Raw genomic sequence first — 26,411 nt, forward strand, 5'->3', positions numbered from 1 at the left:
TTTTCAAATTTTGATGTATTGCTCTGTAAGACCTCTTGCTACTGATTTTCAATCCAGTTCTTGTTTAATTTCACACATCTCAACTCTGGCATACCTCTCTCATGGTTTCCCTTCCTTTAGAACAATTTCTTACAGCAGTTCTTCCACTGAAACATTTTCCGAGCTTCAGTAAATAGAAGTTGGATCAACTGAAGGATCAGATGGGCATTTGAGGGTAGTAAACATCAAATATTTGGAAGCAGTGCATACAGTGCAGAGCTATGCAAACCTCTTTGAGTCGGTTGTTGCACAATTGGTGTAAAAGTACTAGTAGATTGAATTAAGGAAATGGGGAAAAATTTTTGTATTTATGCAATAGACCACTCAGGCTCATTGGAAGCAAAATATAAAGAAATGAGAGATGATTCAAGAGTTTAGAAAAGTACTATATTCTTACAGGAAATTTGTAAAGTCTAAATCTAAAACCCAAGAAAGCCCATTAAAGGCTACGATGCACATATTGTGTGTTTCATACACATAAATCAGACTGCCACTAAGAGCTGGATGTGCCCATAAAACACCTCCTCCTTTACCATTCCGTCTTCACAGCTTAGTTTTCCAGCTAATATTTATACAGACACATGCTTGAGCAGATGTAGTGAGCTCTAATCACTTGCTAAGCATGCTACCGTGTAGCAAGCCATAAACCACGAGGAGGTCTTTCCTTTTTTCCCTTCCTCTACCATCACCTCTTTTTTTTTTATCCTCTGTTAGGGAGTGTTAAGCCACATGTTGCCTGCTATAAAAAGAGGGATGTCACAGTAACAGATGTATGTTTTTAGTGTATCTTTGTATTTTGAAATCCCTTTAATGTTTTATCCAGTCTGTCTTTACCTTTCATCCGCTTTCCAGTTATTTTTTTTCCACAACAACCCCCTCACCTTGTTCTGAAAATATATTTCCCTTTTATTCTGCTTCTCTTCAAAAGATTTAGGGTATCTATTTTCTCTTCAAGCATATGCCAGATGCTAACACTATGCAGTCAGCACAGTAGCTATCAACAGCTGTGAATCAACTCAGCAGCTGCTTCTTAAGGTGTTAGCCACAGACTTGTCACCCTTGCACCTCATAATCTTGTCAGTGTATGACCTTAGAGTTGTGTTGCTAATCTGCCTCTCAGCGACAGATGTCCTGTTATGATACCACAAGAGAAGGACAGTGAATTATGATGCTATCTCTTGCTCCTCTATTAGTCAAATTAGGCATTTAGAGGTCTTTCACCTTTATTTAGAAGGCACCACATCACTATACTAATTGAGTTGAGAAGCAGACATGTTACATCTTCCAAGATCAGGTGAAATGCTTTGCTTATTTCAAGAGCATATTGATATAATAAAGACTGCAAGCTACTAATGCTGCACATGATATTTCAAACACACTCTACCTAAGCTGCTAAATTTGCTATCTACGACTTTGAAATGTCAGTGTAACTTTGCTGCCTGCTATTTTGACCACCACACCAGCATCTACCTGTAGACTTTAGTGGATTCCATATTAATCACTTCCTGATTTCTACATGCATACTATTTTTTGAGAATGATGACATCAGAGTACAAATGCTAATCAGTATTCTGCTGCAGTGATAAATCATTTCAAATATGGGTTTCTTGAGTCAAACACACAGTGTTACAAGGATTGAGCTGAACTATATTGGACTATGTCTTTAAATACCCTGTCTAAGTAAGTGTTACTAAAAAGAAACAGCTGGGATAACATTGTGCAACTAATTAGGTTAACTTTGGGTATAGAAAAAGTCAAGTGAAGTCGAAGTTTTTTCCTATAGCACATTTAATAATAAACAACCTCAGTGCAAAGTGCAGGTTACACAAAATATAAACTATACATAAGACTAAATATACCTCTGAGATCTCTAAAATGCCCCAAAAAAGATTCACCAGTTTGCAAATATTCTAGATCAATTTTAGAATAATATACATATAATGTATAATAATGTACCTCAAGGTAAAATTGCAAAGAATTGGAATATCTCACCATGTACAGTCTACAATATTATCAATAGATTCAAAGATCTGGTGAAATCTCTCTTCTCACTGAACAAGGAAGAAAATCAGTACTGGAAGCCTGCGATGTCTTTAAATTATTACTAAAAACATGAACAAATATCCACACTTTAGAAGAAAATTACAACAGCAATGTAAAAACAAAGCAGGTGAGCATGAATTTTCACATGCACATGATCCTTTTGGGGTTTACAAATGCACATATGTTAGCCACACAAACGCACACACCTGACAATGACCTCACCTTATCTTATCCTGTCTAAAGTATGAAAAACAAGTTGTGTACTCTGCAGATAATGTCCTCTGTGTATGAGCATGTGGCACTGTTCAGGTATTTTGTGTTCTTTTTCATATTTAATGGAGCATATTTGCACTATGCATCACTGTGAGCCTTATGTTCAACATTTGGTTTCTCTGAGAGTTCCCAATTTATCTATTTTAATTCTGCATCACTAATCAGACGTAGAAAACTGGAAAAGTGCCCACACCGACGCCAGCCAGCTGTATCTTCAACAGGCATGCAAACATCTGTAAGAACCAGGATCTGTATCACTGGTGAGTCTATTTAAGGTAATAGCTTCCCCTGGCACAAGCCATCTGACAGAGCTAATTACGATAAAGTCTCGGCTGGGAGGTTTCACGCGCTGCCTGAGAAACCTTAAACACAGAAACTGGCTGTTTTTCACTGTTTTTCTTTCTTTGTTTTCCCTCTCAAATCACTGTTCCATTGCTTAAGCACTCGTAACTCCCAAATGGAGACCTTGCTCATTAAGAGGATGGAAGCATTTCAGATTTCTCCTCTTCCTCCTCCTCCTCCTCCTCAGCACAACAGTATGAGGAGCATTTGATTGACAGGTGGGACATTTCTGTTGGTGGCATCTCTCCCAGGTGTCCCGTTTCCTCACCGGGGTATGTTTTTATGGGTACACACATGCATGGAGGACTGACAGAAACAATTCTGCTCACATACTCACAAATCGGGATAAATAGAAGTGAACACAATGCTGCAGACACTGCCAGAGAGAGACTGGTGGATTTCTGTCCCAAAAGACAATAAGTGAAAATTAGGAGCACAGGGTCTGATATTGCTAAGGATAAACAGTTTCCACTATTTACTCGGTTTAATTTAGTAGTTTGCACTCGCCGCTTTAGAATATGGAAGGTTTTAAATTAAGTTTGTTATTCCCTCAGTAACTCAGATCAGTGTGTGTACATACACACCAATACCCAAATCCTTACATATTCACATAGTTTTATACTCAATTTAAAACTGAACTTGAAATAAGCAAATAAAGAGTATGATTTGGCATTCACTGGAAACCAGTAAATCCCATTAGTAAAGGAGATAGAGAAGAAAACCAAGCAAAACAACAGTAAACACAAGATTTAAACAAATAGATAAATTCAATTTAAAAATAATATCAAACAGTTCTTCATTTAAACTCTTTAAAATATGGATGATGGTTTTATGGAAGATCTGCAAAAACCAAAAAAATCCCCAAAATCTAGCACAGGCTAGATAGAGTAATTTCCTTTGCTTTTTTTTTTTAAACCCACAGAGTCTTGCCATAGTCTAGAATAATAGGCTGGAAATAGTAAAGGCTTAGTCTCACAAACTGGTTTTATTGGAAGCACACTGTCATGAAACATGTACCTAATTTTCATAGAGAGAGAAACCGAGCGAGGTCAGGCAGATAAAGCAGGTTAAGATTACTTCACACGCGAAATACTTTCATTTGTCGCTCGCAGGCCCCCGCCTACAAACCACAGCTTGTCCGATCGTAATTTAGAGACTACAGCCGGGAACAGCAGGCAGGCATGTCAAGCTCTGAATTTCTTTGCATGTTGTGCTTGGGCTCTACTGAAGGGATGCTAATTTGCATTTAAAGTGGTTTGAGAGAGGTGTCCTTTTTCAATGTTGACAAAACAAAAAACACAAGCAAAAGCATGTCTTCCCTCCAAAATCTGAGGTAACTCATCCAGCTAACCAGCTTACTAGAGGGTGTACAGTGTACACTAGAAGTGACAGTCACATAGGTCAAAATCAAGGCACGTGTATTCATAGCTTCTAAAATGACAAAGATATATGTAAATTTACATTAATCAATAAAAAGTAAATACTTTATAGCTATAATTAAAATACAGGCATCTGTTATCACTGACAATATTTAGAAAACGAAAGAATATTAAAACGACATCGAGTACATCTAATTTTCAGTTAGCCTTACAAGGTTATCAAATGACCTGAAAACATTCAAACTTGTCAGCTTCAGATGTATAGGCTGTTTTATCCATGGCATGAAAAGTGTGACCATGAGACTTCACAAAGATGGGAAAGGATACAGAAAGAATAGCAGCAAGCTAAAATTATGCAGTAATCAGGAGCAGTAATCAGGAGGTGTAAGAGCCACTTGAGCACTAATCAGAGCTGTGGACAGTGTGCTATTTTCACAATTTAGCTCGAAGATGCAGAAAAGTCCTTCATACTTGGCATAGGGCTTATCTATGTAAATCTGAGCTTCTGTGACTGCTTAGATAGCGCAGTGGAGCGGCACAATCTCAACCCCTATGTGAAGAAACATAACCTTTCTTGCTTTTTGTCACAAAAAAAACCCCTGTAAAACTGATGAATATGGGGAGGTCATTTAGATAACACTAAATAAATTTGTTTGTGTCAAATCTTGCGCGTACTTGTGCTCAAGGCGGTCCAGAGTTGCATTAGAAGATGACTGTGAAGAGAAAATCTGCCAAATTTAAATAAGGGTTTTTTAATTTGTTTTTTTTTGTAGAACTGGAACATTTTATTCCACCTCAGATCCTGGTGTGATCCTGCCTGACTGAAGTGAAAGGGAGATGAGGGAAAGGTGGTGGAAAAAGCAACAGGGATGTTAAAGCTGTAAATGGATGTGCCAGAAGCTGTCAAAGAGAAGAAGGTCAGAATAACCAAAATTTAAAAAGATGTTCTAAAGGAAGTAGTATGTTGCGAGAATATGCTACGAACAGTTCGAAACACTTTCTAGTTTGCGAATATACATTGTTGTTGTTTAAGCTGTATAGCAGGAGAGCTGCTTTGCTGCCTGAAGCAGGTGTGCTGGTCTGCAGGTTTGCAGCAGTAACCTAGCACACGCTAGTTGCATTACTCGCATTATCTTTTTTTTTTCATATAGTAAGAAGCTGTGCTTGTGCACATGCACGTCACAGTGTGCATCCATTAATTTTGGGGTCAAAGCTTATGAAAGAGCATTGATGGGAGTGATGTTTGATTTGCGTGGCTGCAGAGTTTAAATCTAAAAAGAATTTCTACACTGTTAAATGGAAAGAGATTTGGTTAGAGAAATTTTCTTCAGCCACCCTGCTTCCAGTTCCAATGCCACATTGGTAGCAGTGTGAATGAATTAGCAGAGGACAATGTGGATCATTGCCTGGAAAGCTTTTCTGCACTGCAGACAGTAAAAGGTTTTTGTGAAAATGGAAGCAAATAACATAAAAATGATTACAAACAACAATATAGTGAGGGGAACATAGTAATTTCCATTAATAAGGCAACTTAATAATGAAATTGGGGGTCTTTTATATTAGAAATGATCTATAATTTTAGCAATTACAGTTTAGAAAGTCCTATAACCAGTATTAATGTCTGTGCAGCCACAAAGGTCAATAGGTGCTCTTTTACCTAACAAGGTCCCACAGGAATGATTCCTAATCAGGTCACCTTTGAAAAGTCTTTAACTTAAAGGTAAAGTCAATGCAAGAAAAGGGCACACATCATTCCCTGTGTGTTCTACAGTACAGTGTATTCAATGTGGGTTGACTTAAAGTCTTTCAGTGTGCTAATTAATTGTAATAAAATACAAACAAAACTTTTTTTTTTCATGTATAAAAATGTGATACTTTCTACTGGCAAAGGGATTCCATCATCCATCCAAATCATTGAATTCATGTATTCCAATCACTTCCATGGCCACAGGCGTATAGAATCAAGCACCTCAGTATGCAGACTGAAGTTTAGTGGAGGGAGGATTACAGTATCCCCTTAGTTACAATGAAATGAACTCATAATGCTTCATCATACAAAGAGACTTTGGACAACTCCATGCTTTGTGGAAACAGTTTGGGGAGGACCACTTCCTGTTACAACAAAACTACACACCAGTCTGCAAAGCAATATCCATAAAGACGAATTTGGGGTAGAAGAACATGACTGGCCTCCACAGAGTCTTGACCTTACCCTGATAGAACACCTTTGGGATGAATTAGAGTTGAAACTGGAAGTTGGGTCTTTTTTATACAACATCAGTGTTTGTCCTCACAAATGCACTTCTGGAAGAATGGTCAGAAATTTCCATAAACACACTCCTAAACCTTTTGCAAAGCGATCCCAGAACAGTTCAAGCTATTATAGTTGCAAAGGCTGGGCTGACATCATATTAAACTCTATGGAATAAGAATGGGATGTCACTGAAGTTCATATGCGTGTGAAGGTAGAAGAGTGAATACGTTTGGCAATATAGTGTACTTATTGTCCAAAACACCATGACAATAATTGACCAGGCTCAGCACACGGCACGCACTCTGCTTTGTTTGTGCTGGTTTGTACTTGTGTCAAGCTGTGCTTCACAGCTAAGTGTGCGCTCTGGGGATGTGCACTCACAGTGGCATGATCATGATTTGAAACAACCAGAATTTTCACTCATTTCTATTTGAAAATTATGTGCAAACTCTAGTGGGTGTTTTAAAGTAACTCAATGAGTGAAGTACCCGATTCAGTCTCTTATTAAAATGAAATTTAGAGTTTTTATTCGGACCACCTCTAAAAATTTCTCACCCACCATCCTTGCCATTTCTAGTCCAAGTTGTCACATGAAGTAATACTCTTTGAACAAAATTATTTATTTCATTCTGATTCATGCTTGATTACTAGTCTTCCACACCTGTGCTTGGACGCTTTTGTCAGTCTGATTCACTGCTAATTAATCACACCAAATCCGTCCTGTACACAAACCAGCTGCATCACTCACTGACAAAGCGACAATGAGGTCAAAACATCCACCATCTGGTTTCTCTCAGGAAATATTAGAGCACTCTCACACAGGCTTACGTAGGTGATGACAAACAAGTGTCAAAGAATGCAGCCTATATCCCCTCGACAGTTAGGCATTTTTTGAGAGTTGCCAACATTTGCTTCCGATGGGGATTTCCCACAATTCCTGAAATGACTAACAATAATTGAGCAAAATTTGCAGGACTTATTTAGTTAAAAAAAATCTTCAATGTAAACTGAGCTATTAATGCTAGTTTATTAAAATATTCAAAAGCCAAATACCCAGGATCCATGTGAAATTGAATATTTATTTATATTGAAAATAAATGCCCAAACCAAACGATTAAAAAAAGAATCACTTTCATAATTGTATTTGTGGACACCATAAACATGCTTAAAAAGATGTAGATGCCTTCTACATGGAGCTAACAAAATCAAGTCTGGTGCAAGACATATATACATATATATATATACATATATATACATATATACATATATATACATATATACATATATATATATATATACATACATACATATACATATATATATACATACATACATATACATATATATATACATACATACATATACATATATATATACATACATATACATATATATATACATACATACATACATACATACATACATATATATATATATATATATATATATATATATATATATATATATATATATATATAGAGGCCAACTCCAAGCCCATAGCACAAGTCACCATCAGGTGCGGGATCTACCAAGGAGATGCTCTGTCCCCACTGCTGTTCTGCATAGGCCTGAACCCCCTCAGTGAGATCATTAACAAGACTGGCTACGGATACAGACTACGGAACGGAGCAGTTGTCAGCCACCTCCTGTACATGGATGACATCAAGCTGTATGCCAAGAGTGAACGAGACATCGATTCACTGATCCACACTACCAGGCTATACAGCAATGACATTGGAATGTCGTTCGGACTGGAGAAGTGTAGCCGGATGGTAACAAAGAGAGGGAAGGTAGTCAGAACTGAGGGGATTGAACTACCAGAAGGCAACATTGCAGACATAGAGGACAGTTACAAGTACTTGGGGATCCCGCAGGCAAATGGGAACCATGAAGAGGCCGCTAGAAAAGCTGCAACCACCAAGTACCTGCAGAGGGTCAGGCAAGTCCTGAGGAGTCAGCTGAATGGTAAGAACAAGATCCGGGCCATCAACACGTACGCCCTGCCCGTGATCAGGTACCCTGCTGGGGTAATAGGCTGGCCAAAGGAGGAGATAGAAGCCACTGACATAAAGACAAGAAAGCTCCTTACCATGCATGGAGGGTTTCACCCCAAGTCCAGCACCCTGAGGCTGTACGCTAAGCGGAAGGAAGGGGGCCGGGGACTGGTGAGTGTCAGCACCACAGTCCAGGATGAGACAACGAACATCCAAGAATACATTGGGAAGATGGCCCCAACTGACCGAGTGCTCAGTGAATACCTCAGGCAGCAGAAACCCAAGAAAGAGGAGGGAGACGAGGAACCATCATGGAAGGACAGGCCCCTGCACGGTATGTACCACCGGCAGATAGAGGAGGTGGCTGATATCCAGAAATCCTACCAGTGGCTGGACAAAGCTGGACTGAAAGACAGCACAGAGGCACTAATCATGGCAGCACAAGAACAAGCTCTGAGCACAAGATCCATAGAGGCTGGGGTCTATCACACCAGGCAAGACCCCAGGTGCAGGCTGTGTAAAGATGCCCCAGAGACAATCCAGCACATAACAGCAGGGTGCAAGATGCTAGCAGGCAAGGCATACATGGAACGCCATAACCAAGTGGCCGGCATAGTGTACAGGAACATCTGTGCCGAGTATAACCTGGAAGTCCCGAGGTCAAAATGGGAGATGCCCCCAAGGGTGGTGGAGAATGACCGAGCTAAGATCCTGTGGGACTTCCAGATACAGACGGACAAAATGGTGGTGGCTAACCAACCGGACATAGTGGTGGTAGACAAACAGAAGAAGACGGCCGTAGTGATCGATGTAGCGGTTCCGAATGACAGCAATATCAGGAAGAAGGAACACGAGAAGCTGGAGAAATACCAAGGGCTCAGAGAAGAGCTCGAGAGGATGTGGAGGGTGAAGGTAACGGTGGTCCCCGTGGTAATCGGAGCACTAGGTGCGGTGACTCCCAAGCTAGGCGAGTGGCTCCAGCAGATCCCGGGAACAACATCGGAGATCTCTGTCCAGAAGAGCGCAGTCCTGGGAACAGCTAAGATACTGCGCAGGACCCTCAAGCTCCCAGGCCTCTGGTAGAGGACCCGAGCTTGAAGGATAAACCGCCCGCAGGGGCGTGCTGGGTGTTTATATATATATATATATATATATATATATATATATATATATATATATAAATAGATATATTTTTATTCCATTCAGCCTAAGACATCAAGGACATTGTCTCACAAATCCTGTTTTAAGTTCACATTTTCAAAGTAAGAGTTATGTGTGAGATAAATGTATTGTTTGGCATCTTTAAGTAGCACAAGAGTTTTTAGCTCATGGTATTTAACATTCAGTGTTTCTATTAACAATAAGTTAGCTCTGTTTTTTCCAGGAAGAAGATGACCCAGAACTCCCTTGTGCTTCAGATTCAGATTTGCAGCAGGGAGCGCTCTTAGCCACACTCCTGCTAACATACATATGCATACTGTATGCATATTGATATGCAGCAGTGGGACTGGTGATTCAAAATGTTTCAAAATATAGCTAGATAAATAGATCTACTCTGTACTTTCTTAGGTCAAGGTAAATGCAATAGTAAAATTATGTCTTTAAAAAAAAAACACCCTTTGTGGAATGATGCATGACTGCATGCTGATGTCTGAAGTCTATTAACATCCAGGTTTGGTAATTTGAATGAACTGGCCCTTTAAACAGCCTAGAGGGATACATTACTGTGTATTTGAAAGGAAACTTACCTTCTGTGAAGCTTGAAATCCCAGACTCTAATATTAATAACCAAAATGATTTATTAGTTATCGAGCTAGCTGTTATTATGTTTTCTTATAAGACAGTCGTTGTGGGAGAAATGACTTCAGTGTAAAAGTGTGGCTCTTTTGGCAGCTTAACTGATATGGTGAGATGATCCTGTCTATGTCATTACTAAATGACTGTGGCCCTGTATTATGTCCCAGTAAAGCCCCATAGCTACCATGGCTGGGAACCAGATCCATTCTGTCTTTCAGTGCTGCTATAACTAGCTAACTGACGCTTCATTGTTAGCACTGGCTAACCTATAGTGACTATTTATGAAAATAACGAAATAAAGAAATTTAGACTCATTTCTAGCTTTCTAAATAAAATAACATTTTTTTATATTTAAAAGTAGTTTGCAAGTCTCAAACAGTATAACGCATTGATGTAGCCCAAGGATTAGAAAAGAGCCTTAAATCTTCATACAGGCTGAGGGCCACCAGATGGCGATATCTGTGACTGGAAAAAGACTTCTGGTCCAGTGATTATAAAAATTTTTTGCTTTGACTTGAGCTTTGTAAACACTTTCCTATTGACTTCATTGGGTCAATCAACTTGAAATGGTCAAGTCAATGATCAAGATTTCAGAGGCCCACCCTTGTCACATCTGTTTTTGACAACAGCAAAATGCTAAATTCGAGGTTCCACAACCGGACTTCAGAACCCAGTGGAGGACATCATCACAGCTAAAGCCTTCTTTTATATCATCTATTGTTTATTAAACTTCTACAATGCAGTGGAAAAAATTTGATTGAATAGATCAATGTATCAGCTGCCATGAAAAACAAAAATAAAACTGGATTCTTTCCAAAAAGACAGAATATTTATTTTATCAATAAAACTGAAATTTGCCAATTATCCTTTTTTGGTAATTTACTATTTAAAAGTATGTTTTGATACTGGTTATCAAAATACCATATACGTTATTATCTGCAATGATGAGAAATACATTTCATGTTAGAGCGATGACCGCAGGATGTGCACCAATAGTTTGTTTAGCAGTTTGGACTGCCCTAAGTGTATGACTAAAGTGCATAAAGAGTCTGTAAAAATACAGAATATTTTAACTGCTTTGACATGAAAGAATTTTCAGTATTTTTACTATTTTTAGATTAATTTTTGCATATTTTAATCTCACCCTTAATTATGACTTTAACCATTTACTGAAACTTCACGGCTGTAAGAAACTATAAGAAAAAACGAATAATGTACTGGCAGAAAATGGCCAGTAGAGTTTTAAAAAAAGTAATAAATACTTAAAGAGTGCCATGAGATTTTGTTTATGGTCTGTATAACACCAGAACGGATTTAGTTTATGTGATTATTTTGAATCACACTAGGAATCCTTGAAAGGCAAGCTCCCAATGCATTCTGTGCTATACTCCTGGCAGTGAAGTATACATGAATCACTGTCTTGGGGTGTAAACTAAAACTGCCAACCTTGACTGAAAAGTTTAGCATTTGGCTTATAAACAAGCTCCAGTGGGTGTAGGGTCATGTTACACATTTCAAGTCTTACCCAAGTCTTTTCCATTAAATAAACAGGTAGGAGTTTAGTATTTTTGTTTAAGGCCATGTGGGATTTTGCAGTTAGAAAACAATGAAAAAGCAGCTGCAAAAACAATACATTGTGGGGGAAAAAAGGCCTCCACTACCAGGTGTACATTTACTGATTTTTCTACACATACACTTTGTCATCAAGGGAGATTTCCACGGCTTTCAGAAGAAACAGCAGAAACTACAAAAAGTATGAGATCACTATTTCAGGAATACACTTGGTAAATTTCACACCTTTTCTTGTAACATCTGTGTGTAGCGCACACCATCCTCCTGTAAAAGGTGTGATTTGTCCTTTCACTTTGCCTTCAGCAGTATTGATTCCCCCCCCCAACAAGAATGGATCTACTGTAGTGATGCAGTTGACTGTTTTTTTTTTTTAGTTCTCGTGTATTTCTGAAGGCTGGACATCAGGTTGTTGTCTCTAATATTTATCACTCAATAACTTTCACTCTCCTTTATCTTCTGGCCCATTTTCCAATAGCAGAGAGAAAAAAACACCCTTTTTCTTTCAAACTCATTTCCGCATTTTTCAAAAGCATGACAACAAAATCTACACATTTGCAAAACATTCCTTTATTATAAATAAATCTCCTTTTTGTATAAAAACTGGCATGCTTCAACCATGGCATTTTACAGGTTCACAACCCAAGGCTACAACCCGGATAGCCAAGACAGGAGGAAACACACTCATCTCATTATGCAAGGGCGATCCATCAGACAACGGTGAGACAAGAATGAAAAAATCGTCACGACCACAAAAATACCTACAAGTAGAGAATAACAACAAACATGTTTGAGTCTCATAGATTTTCTCTTACATTTCTCTTTTTAAATATTTTTTAAAATGTAATTTGTTAAATCTCTTTTTTAGCCCCACCTTTTGCCCTTTTGATATAATTTCTACACATTTTTTTGAGTTTTTTTATGACTTTTTTCTCTTTTAAAATTTTTTATTTTTGTTTTTATATGTTTTAATAGTTACTCTTTCCACCACAGTCTCCTATGGTACCACTTTTTTCATGTTGTTTCTTTTTTTTTTCTTTTTTAAAACAGGTAAGTTCATGGTAGGACCAATGAGCTGTGAACAGCAGGAAAGCAGGCACACTGACTGGCTGTTTATGTGGTCCCACCTCTGTGATTTGATGGGGAACAATACAAAATGTCTCATGCTTGAATTCCATTGGGCGCTCTGTCTGTTTTCCACTTTTTCAGCCAATCAGCTGAGTCACAGCTCTTCCTTCCCCTTGGCCCTGCCCCCACAACACGTCCCCCTCCTATTCAATCCCCCCCCTCTTCTCCATCGTCATCTTCTTCTTCTATGGTCCCTTCACATGGCGTGATTACTGTAGCTGACATATGTCATCTTAGTTGATGAAGCTGTGTAAAGAGTTAAATAAAATAAGATGAAAGAGCGTGCGTCATGGGAACAGAATTGCCAACAAAAAAAAACATGAAGGGAAAATTGGCAAAGAAATGTAACAAGCAACAGAATAAAAGTAAAGCGACAAATATGAGGAATGGAAAAGGGCAGGGAAAAAAAACAAAGAAGAAAGACCAGTTTAGAAAACAGTGTCACATCAACAATCCACTGTAGTTGCTGGGGCTTTTTGTTAAACCATGATGTCTTCTGTCCCCTCAAGCATGCTGCGGTAAATGTCAATATTTTTGCTGCAGAGCAAGCCTCTAACAGCACCACCGTTACACACTGATGGAATCGTTTTGGGTTCTTTTCCGCTCACTTGTTTTCACACTGCCTTAGACTGCCTGGATGATAGTTAAAGTAATAGTAAATAAAAATAAAGCTAAAAATTGAAATAACAATAATAATAATAATAACTAGAACACTAACGAAAATGGTAAAAACAAGCATCTAGACACGTTTGATAATGCCATCTTTCTGTTCAATCTGCTTCCTGGAACATCAAACTTTTTTCTAAACTTTTTGCAAACAGAAGCATTTAAATAGATGACTAAGCAGTTCAACCATTTGCTAAATGAATGAACTGTGACCTGCTTTCCTCACTGATGCTAATAAAGTGCTGACAGAGGGGCAGGGCAAGGTTTAGCTTCACTGTTCTGGAACCTATTATCCACGTGCACACAGAACTCACAAACTGCACACAAACAACTGTTAATAATTCCTTAGTATGCTCACGGGATTTCCTGCAAACGCACACACACACGTGCAAACCAAGAGTAACTGATACGTGCGCACTGCAGGAACCTGGAACAAAACCACCTCGATATAAACACTAAGCTTCTCGTGCACACGCACATAAATCCTCCCTCATTTCATTTTATCTGCAAATTGTTAACACCGGGACACAAAACAGTCTCTAAGTGAATTTAACAGTGCTTCGACTACAACATGGTGAGTACAGCAGGCATGCAAGAAACACATTTTCAGTAAAAGAAAACAGTATCTAAGGTTAATGTACACGTGGAGGAAGATTTTATTTGTTTGATTTTTACAGTGTTACTCCATCACAGCGTGCAATTAACAAAATATAAATGGATCATCCACAAGCTGGGTGGTTGGTAAATTATTTGGTTGTTTCTAAATGAGCTCACATAAATGGCTGCCAGGCTGCTTCATAAACACATTATGCTATACTTGATGTTTTTCAATTACGGCTAACTCTATACTGATTCAAACCAGAAAATTAGCCTGAAAATGATGTGTGTTTTTGAAATCACGTTACTAAATATTACTTTGTTGTTTTCTATTAATTTCTTCTCTGCTATTTGCTCATATTCTAGATTTCTTGACCAATCTACATGTATTTGACCTTGGTGATGCATTTTTTTTCAATACAAGTGTGTTGTTTACTAAAAAACTGATGTACGACTAAAAATTTATTTTTTATTTTAATTATATAAAGCTTGTCTCTTTTAAGTTTATATGTGTAATTATAAAATTTTGGTGTTCTCTTACTCACTGTTGGTCTCCATGCTCTCACACAGTTCAGTCTTAACTTCTCCATTTGGCCGGTCTCCTCCCTTCTGAGTCAGTTTTCCCGACATGGTGGCTGCTGTCACGATCGCCTGCGTAGTCATTTATTCATAATGAGAATTTTATTAATTATAAATGAGGAAAATGGTCTTAGTATACCTACGTTCTTCTTTCTCCCTTTGTAATTTCATAAAAATATTTTCTGCTTAACGTCAGCCAAAATCAAAATATATGGATTTGGAAAGCATTATGAAAACATAAGAGTAAAAGCCACGTCACCTTGAAGCTCCGTTTTCGTTTGGGTACGTTCTGCTCGGGGTGGAAGAGGATGATGTAAACCTTGGGCATGTAGAGCATCCCCAGAGAAACAGATGCAGACAGGCTCAGAGAGATGGTCAGGGTAGTAGTTTGTATATACATCTGCAATGAGAACGAGAGAAAGAGTCATTTATTACATTTTGAGTTGTCAGAAATAGTCTGTTTAATCATCCAGCGTCAGAATACATTTAATCAAAGGAAGACAAGGAAGTCAGTTGGGAAGTGGCGGGGGTAAGGAAGTAGAGGGTGGCCTAACAAGGGTGATATGAGCAGAAAATTTGTCAAGTGACAGCTACGACGACACACAGGCTAGTATATAAAACAATAACATGAATGATGGCACCAATGAAGTTGCTTAATTGCCCGTGTGCTGCAGAGCTCGTCTCCTTGTCTAGAAGTCGAAAGTGATTCTCAATGTTTTTGTCAGAAAACACTAGAGAAGTGGGTTTATGGCATCAGTTAAGAAGATGGTGAGGAAAATTACACAAAATTGACATTCAGACAAGTTTTCCTGAGAGTTTTGATAAAAATTTTGTCTGATATCAGATACAACTGTGAACTTGCTTTACTCTGTTCCCATCCTCGGTTTTGCAAGTGGATAACATCCACCTGAAACAGATATTGCTTGGGTCAACACTGGCCTAGCCACATTCTCATTTTATAAGAGTTTTTGAAGATTAGAGCAATGTCGAAATGATTGGTGAATCTCTAACTCTTTCACAGCGCTGGATTCTTTTTTTCCAGTCAAGAAACTGTTCTTCATCGTGCAATGCCAATTACAGTATATATATCAAAAAATCTGCAGATAGCAGGATGAAGTTTGGCCTGTGTGGCATTCTATAGGAGTAGAACAGAAAACTTTAGATTTCAGAGACTGAGTTGTTGGCAAACTAGAGTTCCCATCCAAAAATAAAATCTGTGCATTTCTATATTTATTCAGTTGTGAGTGTGCTGAATTACCATGTAGACAGACAGGCATCCAGAAACTGTCCTAGGTGGCAGGTACTAGTGGACTGAAGGACAGATATGATGACATGTGCTTTAGGTAGAGAGTCACCTACCAAATTTCAGTGTTCTATTAGAAAACAGCGATTCTGCTAAGTAAGCTAAGGTGCAATTATGATGAAACAGGAGGGGAGTTCAGGCAGAGACATTAACACACTGAAACATTCCGCAGTGGACTAAGCACCAGTTCTTAGTGGATCCTTAGGGAGTTTCATAGTGTAGTTTGGAGGAGGACAGATGTAATGACAGGCTTCACCCACGGCCCTGACACAGCTGACAACATCTCAAGACAAAGGCCTTATCAGGCAAGCAGTGTAGTGGAAGGACTGGTGAAGGTAGAGCGCAGTAAAAATGCAACAAGGAAAAGTAGGAGACTCGTGGAGACAGAAGGGACATAGGAAGGCAAAAACATGACAAAAAACTGATGTTTAAGAATGTGGCAAGAAAGAAGATGAGAAGCGTGTGCATCACAGACACGATGATCAAATGAGAAGGACAGAGTGACCAGTGAGACCACAGCAGTCACCGCTGTCAAGAAGAGGACCGAATCAGGCAGTAACTACAGCCTGACAAGAAGCAGAAAAACAACAAAAAAAGTAAAGCTGCACAGTGTGGTAAACACCATGCTACTACTGCAGAAAAAAAGTGTTTGATCCAAAGCAGCTCATTTCATTTCACTGTGAGAACAAAAACACCTTTCATGCCATACATTTGCAACACACAATCATAATATGAATAATAAACAGAAAGCCTGACTTACACTCAATAATAAGAAGTCATTCTTTTAATATCACACTGCTGGAAAGAAAGCAACCAAGCCAACATAGAAGTACTTAAAAAAACATATTGAATGCATCCATGAAAAATGTCCTGAAAATGTATAACAAGAAGCAGGTATAGAGTTTAATTCAGTTTCACTGTTGGCAATAAAAGCCTCTAGAACATACAACTGTCAATTGGTCAAAAACAACTGGAACTGGAAATGCACACTACAAAAAATTAAGGCTAAGCTAAGGCTGTTCTCTTAGTCAGAAAGGCCCCAGCTTGTCTTAGCGTACCCTTACTAGATCATTTTGTGCTTACAAAAAGTAAGGACAGTAAAGTCTGGAGTAACACCGTCTTTAATAAGGAGCATCTCATGTCCTATTTCAGTTGATATGAGCTCTGGGTTGTGACTGAAAGAATGAGATCACAGATACAAGCAATGGAAGTGAGCTTCCACTACTCCTTCAAAAGAAGCCAGTCAAGGTGGTTCAGAGATCAGACAAGGACGCCTCCTGGATACCTCCTAGGTGACAGGTTTTAGGCATGTCCTACAGGGAGGAGGCCCTGGGGCAGACCCAGGACACACTGGAGAGATTATGCCTCTCGGTGTGCTTGGAAACTTCTCTGTGTCTTCCTGGACAAGCTGGAGGAGATTGCTGGGGAGAGGGAGGTTTGGGTATCTCTGATTACATTGCTACCCCGGACCAAGATAAGTGGCATAAAATGGACTGATGGTGTTTCTTGTCTAAACAAAAAACCTGAACAGATCTCTTGACTCTGATATAAAAATAAATCATTGCTTGAAGGGGTTTAAGTATTAAACAGCAGCACAAATCTAATTAAATACTTTAGGTGATAAGTCTCAACGCTGGCTTCTTAGATTAACAGCTGACTTTAAAATAGTCGATGACCTGGTGAAAGAAGCTCACAGAGAAGCAATAGTATTATATTTATGAATGTTTTTTCGTAGGACCCTGATTAACACCAAACCCCTATGAGTTTGCCCTCAAACATGTATTTGAAGACATTTAAAAGTATCCTTATACTTATCTGCAGCACCATGCTTTTATCCATGCACCCTGGTTGAGTAGCTTTGCATAATTCATAATTCAAAATTGTCCTTTTTTATATTATACTGGGCCTTGGTGCAACTCCTCAGTTCCTCCTCCGTCTAAAATGAGCCATTGTGTCTCAGAGCCTAGAATAGAAAACCTGACTAGACAGTGAACCTGAGCATTTAAAGAGGGATTGCACAGATAACTTGTGCATACTTTGATCTCATTTGAAACTTAATATGAGCATCCACTAATAGAACAGTATTATACTGCATGTAAAAGGAAGTAAGGAATATCATAATGGAGAGCCTTTAATCGTAATGGCCCAAACTTAAATTAGTCTACAAAAATATACAACAGAGGAACAGACATGCCTGCCCGAGGGTTTGAATTAATTGCAGTGACAGTAGCTAAAGCATAAGGGGACTGCATGGTCAATAAACTGGATGCAAGCGGATGCGTGCAAAAGCACAAACATGACCTACACGTGTAAACTAAGAAATAAACTCACATGAACAGAATGTAATATTAACATCACATGGGAGTTATTATTCTTCTGGGTGACCTTCCTTAAAAAAAATAGACCCTGCCTGCAGCTTCATTATAGCCTCTGATTGCAGTTATTACCCCACAGCTGCACGCAAACACTCGCACACAGCAGAGCGTGTGCAATCAGGACCAAACTTCACAGTCGTGTGAGACACATCGTCACTTAAACAAAAGAAACCTGATCATGAAAGAAATTTGCAAGAGGGGAATTTGTAGATTCATTTACACGTTGCCATATTGTTTCTTTTTCAAATCTCCTGCCAACAAATTGTCTTTAATTGAAGTGCACTGATACAGGGAACAGTAATTCGCTATATCTGAGAAGAACAGATGGAGAAGGAAAAAACATATTTTCACTAGGAGAAAGGAATAACTCGAGAAAAAGAAATGGCTGAAAGAGCGAATGACGAAAAAGGAAAAGCCAGAGTAACTGCGAGAGGAAAAAGATTTATTCCCTTAAGCGGTGAACTTGCGCTTACCGAAACAGCAGCAAGTCTGCTGATAGCCACTTCCATTACATCTAGCCTTTGGTCCAAAGTTGTGACCTCCTGCTGTTATTTACACAAAGACTGAAACACATACACAAACACAAACTGAGGGCTGAAATCGTCATCCTCCACCTTGTTGTTCACACTTGATGCAGGCTGAAATGCGTGCCACGGAAGAGCGCGCTATTAACTCAAAAGACCCACTCAAAAAATAAAGCAATGACCTATGGCTGGCTGTATTCAGCGTGCTCCTTTAAGGTTTAAAACATTTATAGATGTGTAATGAGATTCAGGATGTGGAACAGACAGATAGAGCAGATGTGTTTAACGCCTTGGCAGACAAACTGGAGTAAGGAAGGTCACGAAAGAAAGAGAAACAATTGAAAGTTTGGATTCATGGTGCCCTTTTAATGTTTTTTTTCCAGTTTATTTTTCACTGTCTACAAGTAATATGGACCCACGCAGACTTTGAAGTGCTGGGTTGATTTCACAGGAGCCTTTTTTATGGAAACCTCATGACTCATATTTACTTCATTATTTCCTCTAAAGGAAACTGCTCATCTAAGAATGATCGTCTTCTGCAGAGCTTGTTACTTTTCAATTAGTGCTTCAAGGATAGTTCCACTGTTATTCAACCACCTATAGATTTATTACATTTCTGAAGAACACTTTTCATTTCAACTATACATGAAAAAGGCTCCCAATAGGCCATAAATAGCTAAACTGTATTAGAAACATGAATCTAGACGGAGACAGTTCGATTGTCTCATAGTTATCGGGCGCAGAAGTTCAACTCCTCATCATCACTGTGCAACCTTGAATCTACACTCAGTCGCTGATACTGAATATCTGTGTAACAATGTAATTCCTGGCCAATTGTGACAGTCTGGCAGCTTAAAAGTTCAATGACACGTCAGTTGGTGCAAAGACGGCGACTTTCTTTTCGCAGCAAACCCATATGATAGCTGAAGCATGACAGTTCATCTAAAAGGCTATTCTGAGTTCACTCGGCTGCACTGTGAGTGACACTGAAATGGAATGTACTTATCAAGAATACATTCTAAGTAAATTAAGCAAATTAGACCCATCTCCTTCAGGCTCATTGCTTTACACAAAAGACCATGTACATATTAAGTTTATCATGTTATATGAATTGAAAATGACATTGTAATTGGTGTATTTCAAAGTCCATATAGGGTGTCAAACATATGGCTTGAGGACCAGAATTGGCCCAGGAAAGACTCCAATCTGCCCCGTCTGCAAAAGTAAGTACATCCCTGATGTAGAGTAATGCTGTTGGCAGTAATTTTGGGTGAAGCAGCAAAATGCAGGTAAAATTTTTGGTGATTTATGGTGAAAGCTGTTCCACCCACAGGCTACACCTTTATTCTTTCATGCCATGCTTTCATTTACTGCCCATTCTACATGATCAGTGCTTCTCTCTCGTCCCACCGCAGAATAACTGTAAGTGCACATGCTTATTACAAGTAAACATGTTTGCCACAGCGCAACTGATAGTAGAACAGACAACAGTGCACCTGCCATATGCGTTGTCCCAGTTCAACTGTTAAAAAGCAGATGATTGGCTCTTTAGGGAGAGAGGCAACACAGCGGCACTCTTTGGCATTGCAGGATTCATCCATAAATTTCGATTCGGGATCCTTTAGGTGTCATTCCTCTTGCATTATGTCATCTCTGGGTTTTTATCTGCACCTTTTGTTTACTCTTCATCCCTTCACCAATACCGCTCAGCTTTCAGAGGATTTCTATAGAAAAAAGAAGCCAATCAAAGAGAGGTAGTGATGTCGTTTAATCACTGCTGTAATGTAGTTTAATCAATCGATGCGAGTGGTGACGGAAAGAACGAGATTGCAGATTTAAGTGGTGGAAATGAGCTTCCTCCGAGGGGGTGTCTAGGCTCGCCCTTAGAGACAAGATGAGCAGCTCAGTCTTTCAGGAGCAAGCTCAGAGAAGAGACTCTGCTCCCTCTGGTCCCTTGCATCAAAAGGAGACAGTTGAGGTGGTTCAGGAATGTGTCAACGATGCCTCCTGGAGGTGTTTCAAGACTTGTGTCTCTCCGATGGTTTAGGAAAGCCTCAGCATCCCCCTGAAAGAGCTCTAGGTGGTAGTTGGGGAAAATGAGGTCTAGGCAGTTCTGTTTATTACCGCTTCCGCCCTCTGACCCCTACACATAAAAGCAACAGAAAAGACGGATTTGACATATGTAGGGGTTTTAAGAAACACAAAAATCCCAGCTTATGAGGCTTGGTGAACCATGACATGAAAGCTTCTGAGTCATTACATGGCATCTGTGATTATCGCAACTCCTTTCATACTCCAAAACAAGAAAAGGGTAGTGAAATCAAAGAGTCCTGGCAAGCGACTTATCTAAAGAGAGGGAGGGAGAGGGAATGAAAGAGAAGGAATTTGTATGAATATGAAAGACATTGTGGGAAAGTGAACGAGAGAATAAAGAAAATGCGAAAAACAAACAACAAAGGAAAGTTTTGGGTGAAATTGGTGGAATTGGAGGAGTGACGAAGAGTGATGAAGGAAAAACAGCAACAAAGAAGCAAGAACCAGTGAGTGAACTGAAGAACAAAGTCTTGTATCTCTCATTGCCATGGGCATGTGGTTTGTGATGCAATAGCATTTTCTTTTGGGACGTTTACATTGAGGTTGCACGTCTTAAAGCAAACAGTGTCACAAACTTTGCTTCGTATTACTATTTTAATTTTACAGTGATTATGTTTTTTCTTAGTTTTTTGGGGGTTTTTTCTTTTACACTGATCACTTGCCTGTTTTGGCTTGTTGGTATTGTTTTGTACAATGTGTATTCAATTCAGCTTTAATTCACCCTACAATATTAGAGGGAAGACTGAAACAATCAGACGACCCCTGTATAAGCAAGCACTTGGTGACAGTGGAAAGGAAAAACTCCCTTTTAACAGAAAGAAACCTCCTCCAGAATCAGGATCAGATCGGCAGCCAACTGCCATTACTGATTTGGGGTGAGGGGATAGAGAAGAGAAGGGCCTATGAACATACTGGAAGTGAAGACGGGAGTGGTGGAGAAATGCTCAGTGCATTATGGGAAGCCCTGCAGCATCCTGAACCTATAGCAACATAACTTCATGGTCACCTGGTCCAGCCCTAACTTGAAACTTTATCAAAAAATAAAGATAAGTCAAATTTCAAAAGTAGCTGATGGTGCTGCCTCGCATTCCACTTTTTATTCTACTTTTACAAACTACAGGAATCACAAGTGAGACTTCAGTCTGAGAGCAAAGTGGTCTGTTGGTGTAATATGGTTCTATTAGATCTTGAAGATATGATGGGGCTGATCATTCAAGCCTTTTTATGCATTTAAAACATAATCAGATGTGTTTTAAATGCATGCACTGTTGTTTAAAACCATAAAACTGAGAAGAAATCTGTGCAAACTTTAAGATGAATATCAAAATCTATTTTTAGGCATATCAAAATTTAACAGGAAAAAGCTTGTCTGGAGCTTTAGGAAAACATATTTTTATTGAACTATCACCTGCCATCATTTGGACGCTGCTGTACTAAATTACTGGGCATTTACTTAAAGCTGAACTCATGTTCAACTTTGTGCTGTCACAGACTCACTAAGATCTTTAGCCAAAAATCAGTCCATTCTCTCCATGGAGTGATGTCTCCCAGCTCTCATTTGAAATAAATGACCGCAGGCTACTTTGTTTCTTGTATCGAGTCAGGGAATGGTCAGAGAGAAAGATAGCCAAGAGAGGGGAGAAAAGAAGGGTAGTGAAAGCATTGTTCGAGACATTTTCCATTTCCAAAGACATTTCTGTTTTTTTCTCCATCGTTCCATCAGCCTCTTTGCCATTCCCTCACTCCTGCCCATACAATCTCTAATGATTGGCCGGCACTCTTCACTGCACTCCAAACTCCCTCGTATCTCTCTGTGGAATATTTTCCTCTGTCCTCACTACTTCTTTTTCTATCCTTCATTATATCTGTCTCTGTTGCTCTCTTCTGCTTCATCTTTCTGCCTTTTCAACCTTCTTATGTTTTACAGAACGTCGCCCTGTCATCTCCTTTTCTCCACATATCATCTCTGCATGACTTAAAAAGCTACCGCCTGTGCATGTTGATAGGGAGTTAAAACGTCCTTGACGGGTACCTGTCCTATATAAATATTTTGGCGAGCAGAATGACTTTTTCAAATTGCTTAAAGGTCCTGATTAACTTCACAATCCCATTTAGAGTCATAACTTCCTCGGTATGTGTGTCTGGGTTCCGCTGTGTGCTTAATTGACCCCGCCTGTTTCTCTCAACTCACGCCATGGGACCACTCATCATTTTAATCACCTAAGCCACAGGAGGGTGAAGAGATTTAATTCTTATTTATATATTTAAAGTAATGTGAGGAGTCAGTATAGAATGATTTTTCCTATTGGGCAAATGTTAAAAATATAAAACACAGTATATATAAAATGAATTTTTTTTTATTTTTTAAATATTGATGTTTTTCTTTTATTTTTAAATATTCTGAATATTCAGAATTTTAACTATGTTCTCCCAGATTTATGGACTATAGTTTGGCTCACTAATATTAGATTACATTTCTTTTATGTATTGCAACAACATGAGAAGCTGCAAAAATTGACTATGCCGTCATCAGCCAGGTGGGCAAAGCCTTAACTATACTACAATGAATATAACCAATCTGGGTTTCGTCTTCTCTAAAGTCAGCTACAAAAATATGTCTTTTCATTCAAGAGTTCTGCCTTCTGCCCTGCACACATGCAAAACACGGAGGAAAACAAAACACCTTTTTTCCAGTGCCTCAACGTACTACAACAACATGGCCTGTGAAGGTTTTTTAAGATTTCTTAATAGGACAGCGTTACCATTGAGGAAGTACTTCGATAAGCAGGGATGCACCCCCTTCCTATCCCAGTTTCAATTCACAGCATACATCCTTCACAAAGACTCAGAACAATGTCTGTAAGCATCAACAATCATCATCATCAAGCATCAACGATCATCATGCATCATCAACTTGCTAAAGTTAAAGTTCAGCAAGTTGTGTTGGTTGTGTCTGCTGAAGTTTAAACAGAGCATTAGAATGAGGAAAAAGGTGACGTAACGTTGAATGTGGCATGGATGTTGGTGCCAGACAAATTTATCTGAATATTTCAGAAACTGCAAATCTATTGGCATTTACATACAAAATCATCCCTAGGGTTTACAGCGTATTGGCCTGAAAAAGAGAAAATATCCAGTATGTATCAGTTCTCTGACCAAAAATGCCTTGCTGATGTTTGAGGTCAAGAAGAAGGGACAACAACTCAAATAACCACTTATTTCAGCCATCGTATGCTAAAGAGCTTATCTGAGCACAAAAAGCCCCACTGACCCTTCAAGCAGATGCGATACAGCAGCCAAAAACCACAACAATTTGCACAGGCTGACCAAAATTGGACAACAGAAGTCTGGAAAAATGTTGCCTGATACGAAGGCTCAGAATTATGAGTAAACCACATGACAGCATGACTCCATCCTGCATTATATATATATGAAGTTTAAACTGGTGGTCATGGGGTAAAGGTGCAGAGGATATTTTCTTGGCATACATTGAGCTCCTCAGTACCAACCGAGAAACTTTCAATTGCCACAGCCTACATGGGTCACACAAAGCAGCGACACAGGACATTTCACAATCATATTTTAACTTTGTGTCAGAGCAGCATAATTGGGCCCGAGCTCAGTCGGTCCCTGTTGTCCACCAAGTGCCTCATTACATTCTACAAACAGAAACTTTCTTTCTCCATCTAATCCATACGGGTGTGGAGTCTGTGTGTGTCATAGAGGACATAGAGTATTTTGTGAAATAATGTTACAGCTATATTTGGAGTTGTGTAGCTCTTCTTGACTTGCAAATCTTGCAAAGTTCAGCCAGTAGCCCCGAGTCAAACAAATTCCGAGCTGCGGAGTCGGGGTGGTCTGCCTCTCCCCACCGCAGGGAAAAGGGTAACACCACCTGGGTCTGGGTGCAATTCCCCCCTCCAGGGGCAAGGGTACCTAGACCCGGTTTGTAGAGTACGCTTGGGGAGTGTGATTGTGTGTACAGCGTCTCTTTATGTCTGTCTCCACGTTGGTTGAGTGTGGAGTGAGTGCATATGAGAGCATGAGGGTGGGAATGGATGTTTGTGTCTGTGTGTGCCTGTATGTCTGTGTCTATATGTCAGGTTGGGTATCAGACGCCACCTCTCTGGGGACACCTCAGGCCCTCCAAGGTTTGGAGGCCTATCTCCACCCACCACCACTTCCCCTGCCGGTGGCGGACTCCCTCAGGTGTCGGTGTGTTGGTGGTTCTTTGTGTCTGGGGGTGGGCGTCCGGGTACACACCGGCTCACTCCTTGGCGGCCGCTTGTCGGGGCCTGGGGCCTGGGGCTCGCTCGGGCCCCTTTGGAGGTGGGGTGCCCCCGGCCTCTCGGCCTGGGGCTCGGTCACTCAGGCACAGCTGGGGGCCGGCGGAGCTCACGGGCGCGTCACTGCAACTCCCCCTGACTTCTGCTCCGCGGCTGCTGGGTGAGCCCTCATCTGGGACTCTCCTCAGCTCTTACTGGAACAGTGGCGCGGCTGCCCCTCTGTTGGTCTTCCATGGTCTCTTGTGTTCTGGAGGCCTCTGGATGTCTGGAGTTTTGATCTCCTCCATACCCGCTTCACACCCTGGAGGACGGGGCTGTGGCCCCCCCACACTCCCTAGCAGATCATTACATGGAGAAACCTTTGGAATGCAAGCATGCTGATCCACACAGGTATGCACACATGGGTATTCACAGACGCGGACTAAAGCTTTCTTGGCTGCTACCTCAAAGCACACTGTGCGCTGTCTATCTTGCGTGCTGCACAATATCGTTTATTATTTAGTAAATATTGATATCTATGACTAGCTAGTTTATTGTGATGGTGCTTTGTTTTCTCTATTATTATGTTGCTCTTTGTTGTTTGCTGTCTCCTCTGTTTGTTTATTTTGTTTTTTTTTTTTTCTCCATACAGGTGACCCAGGAGTTCTTTTTTTTTTTTCTCTCTCTTCCCCCCCCTTCTCACCGTCTCTTCTCCCCTTTGGTTTTCTTTCTTTCTCTCCCCCTCTTTCTCTCATTCATTCCCCCTGTCCTATATATTAAAAAAAAAAAAAAAAAGACAAAGGATGAACTGAAGCTCTGCCATCACGTAATGTCGCATACTGCTGTTTCTGATGTCATTTAGAAAAAGAAAAAAAAAAAAAAAAAATTCCGAGCTATATGTAAAAAAATGTATTGTAATGCATACTGTGAGGTTGGCCTTGTTGTCGATAATATGCTTTCCTTTTTCTCTCTCGCTTTCTCATAACTGACATAACTGTGTCCCACTGTGCACAGCTCCAACCAATTAAAATGCCCAGCATGGACTGATGTGGAGTATCATCAGGCAGCAGACTGCTGTCCAGGCTGTGAAAAAAATAACGTGTTACACCTTGAGGAGGAGGATTAGGAGTAACTGTGTCTGTGCTCCACTACCATGAATGTTAAATATTCTTATTCCACTGGCTGATGTT

The 26,411-nt window shown here is 39.8% G+C and overlaps 1 protein-coding gene across 4 annotated transcripts in view; it reads right to left on the minus strand.

Annotated features, from left to right (window-relative positions):
* Positions 1–12,931: 12,931 nt before the first annotated feature.
* The window catches only part of grm8a (glutamate receptor, metabotropic 8a), a 296,830-nt gene continuing 283,350 nt past the window's right edge, over positions 12,932–26,411 (minus strand). For 3 of the 4 annotated variants that reach the window (XM_085252307.1, XM_085252306.1, XM_085252308.1), the window contains exons 12-14: positions 14,920–15,060; positions 14,627–14,732; positions 12,932–13,064 (exon numbers count right to left, since the gene is read on the minus strand). In XM_085252307.1, coding sequence (XP_085108433.1) covers positions 13,015–13,064; positions 14,627–14,732; positions 14,920–15,060 — 297 coding nt within the window. In that variant the 3' untranslated portion in view covers positions 12,932–13,014. Of the gene's footprint in view, positions 13,065–14,622; positions 14,733–14,919; positions 15,061–26,411 lie in introns of all 4 variants that reach the window. The other variant, XM_085252309.1, reaches the window with a different exon arrangement.

Source organism: Mchenga conophoros, linkage group LG17 (assembly GCF_057382185.1).
Source record: "Mchenga conophoros isolate Kocher_MC1m ecotype Shallow Benthic linkage group LG17, M_conophoros_male_GT1.1, whole genome shotgun sequence".
In the NCBI taxonomy this organism is placed as follows: domain Eukaryota; kingdom Metazoa; phylum Chordata; class Actinopteri; order Cichliformes; family Cichlidae; genus Mchenga; species Mchenga conophoros.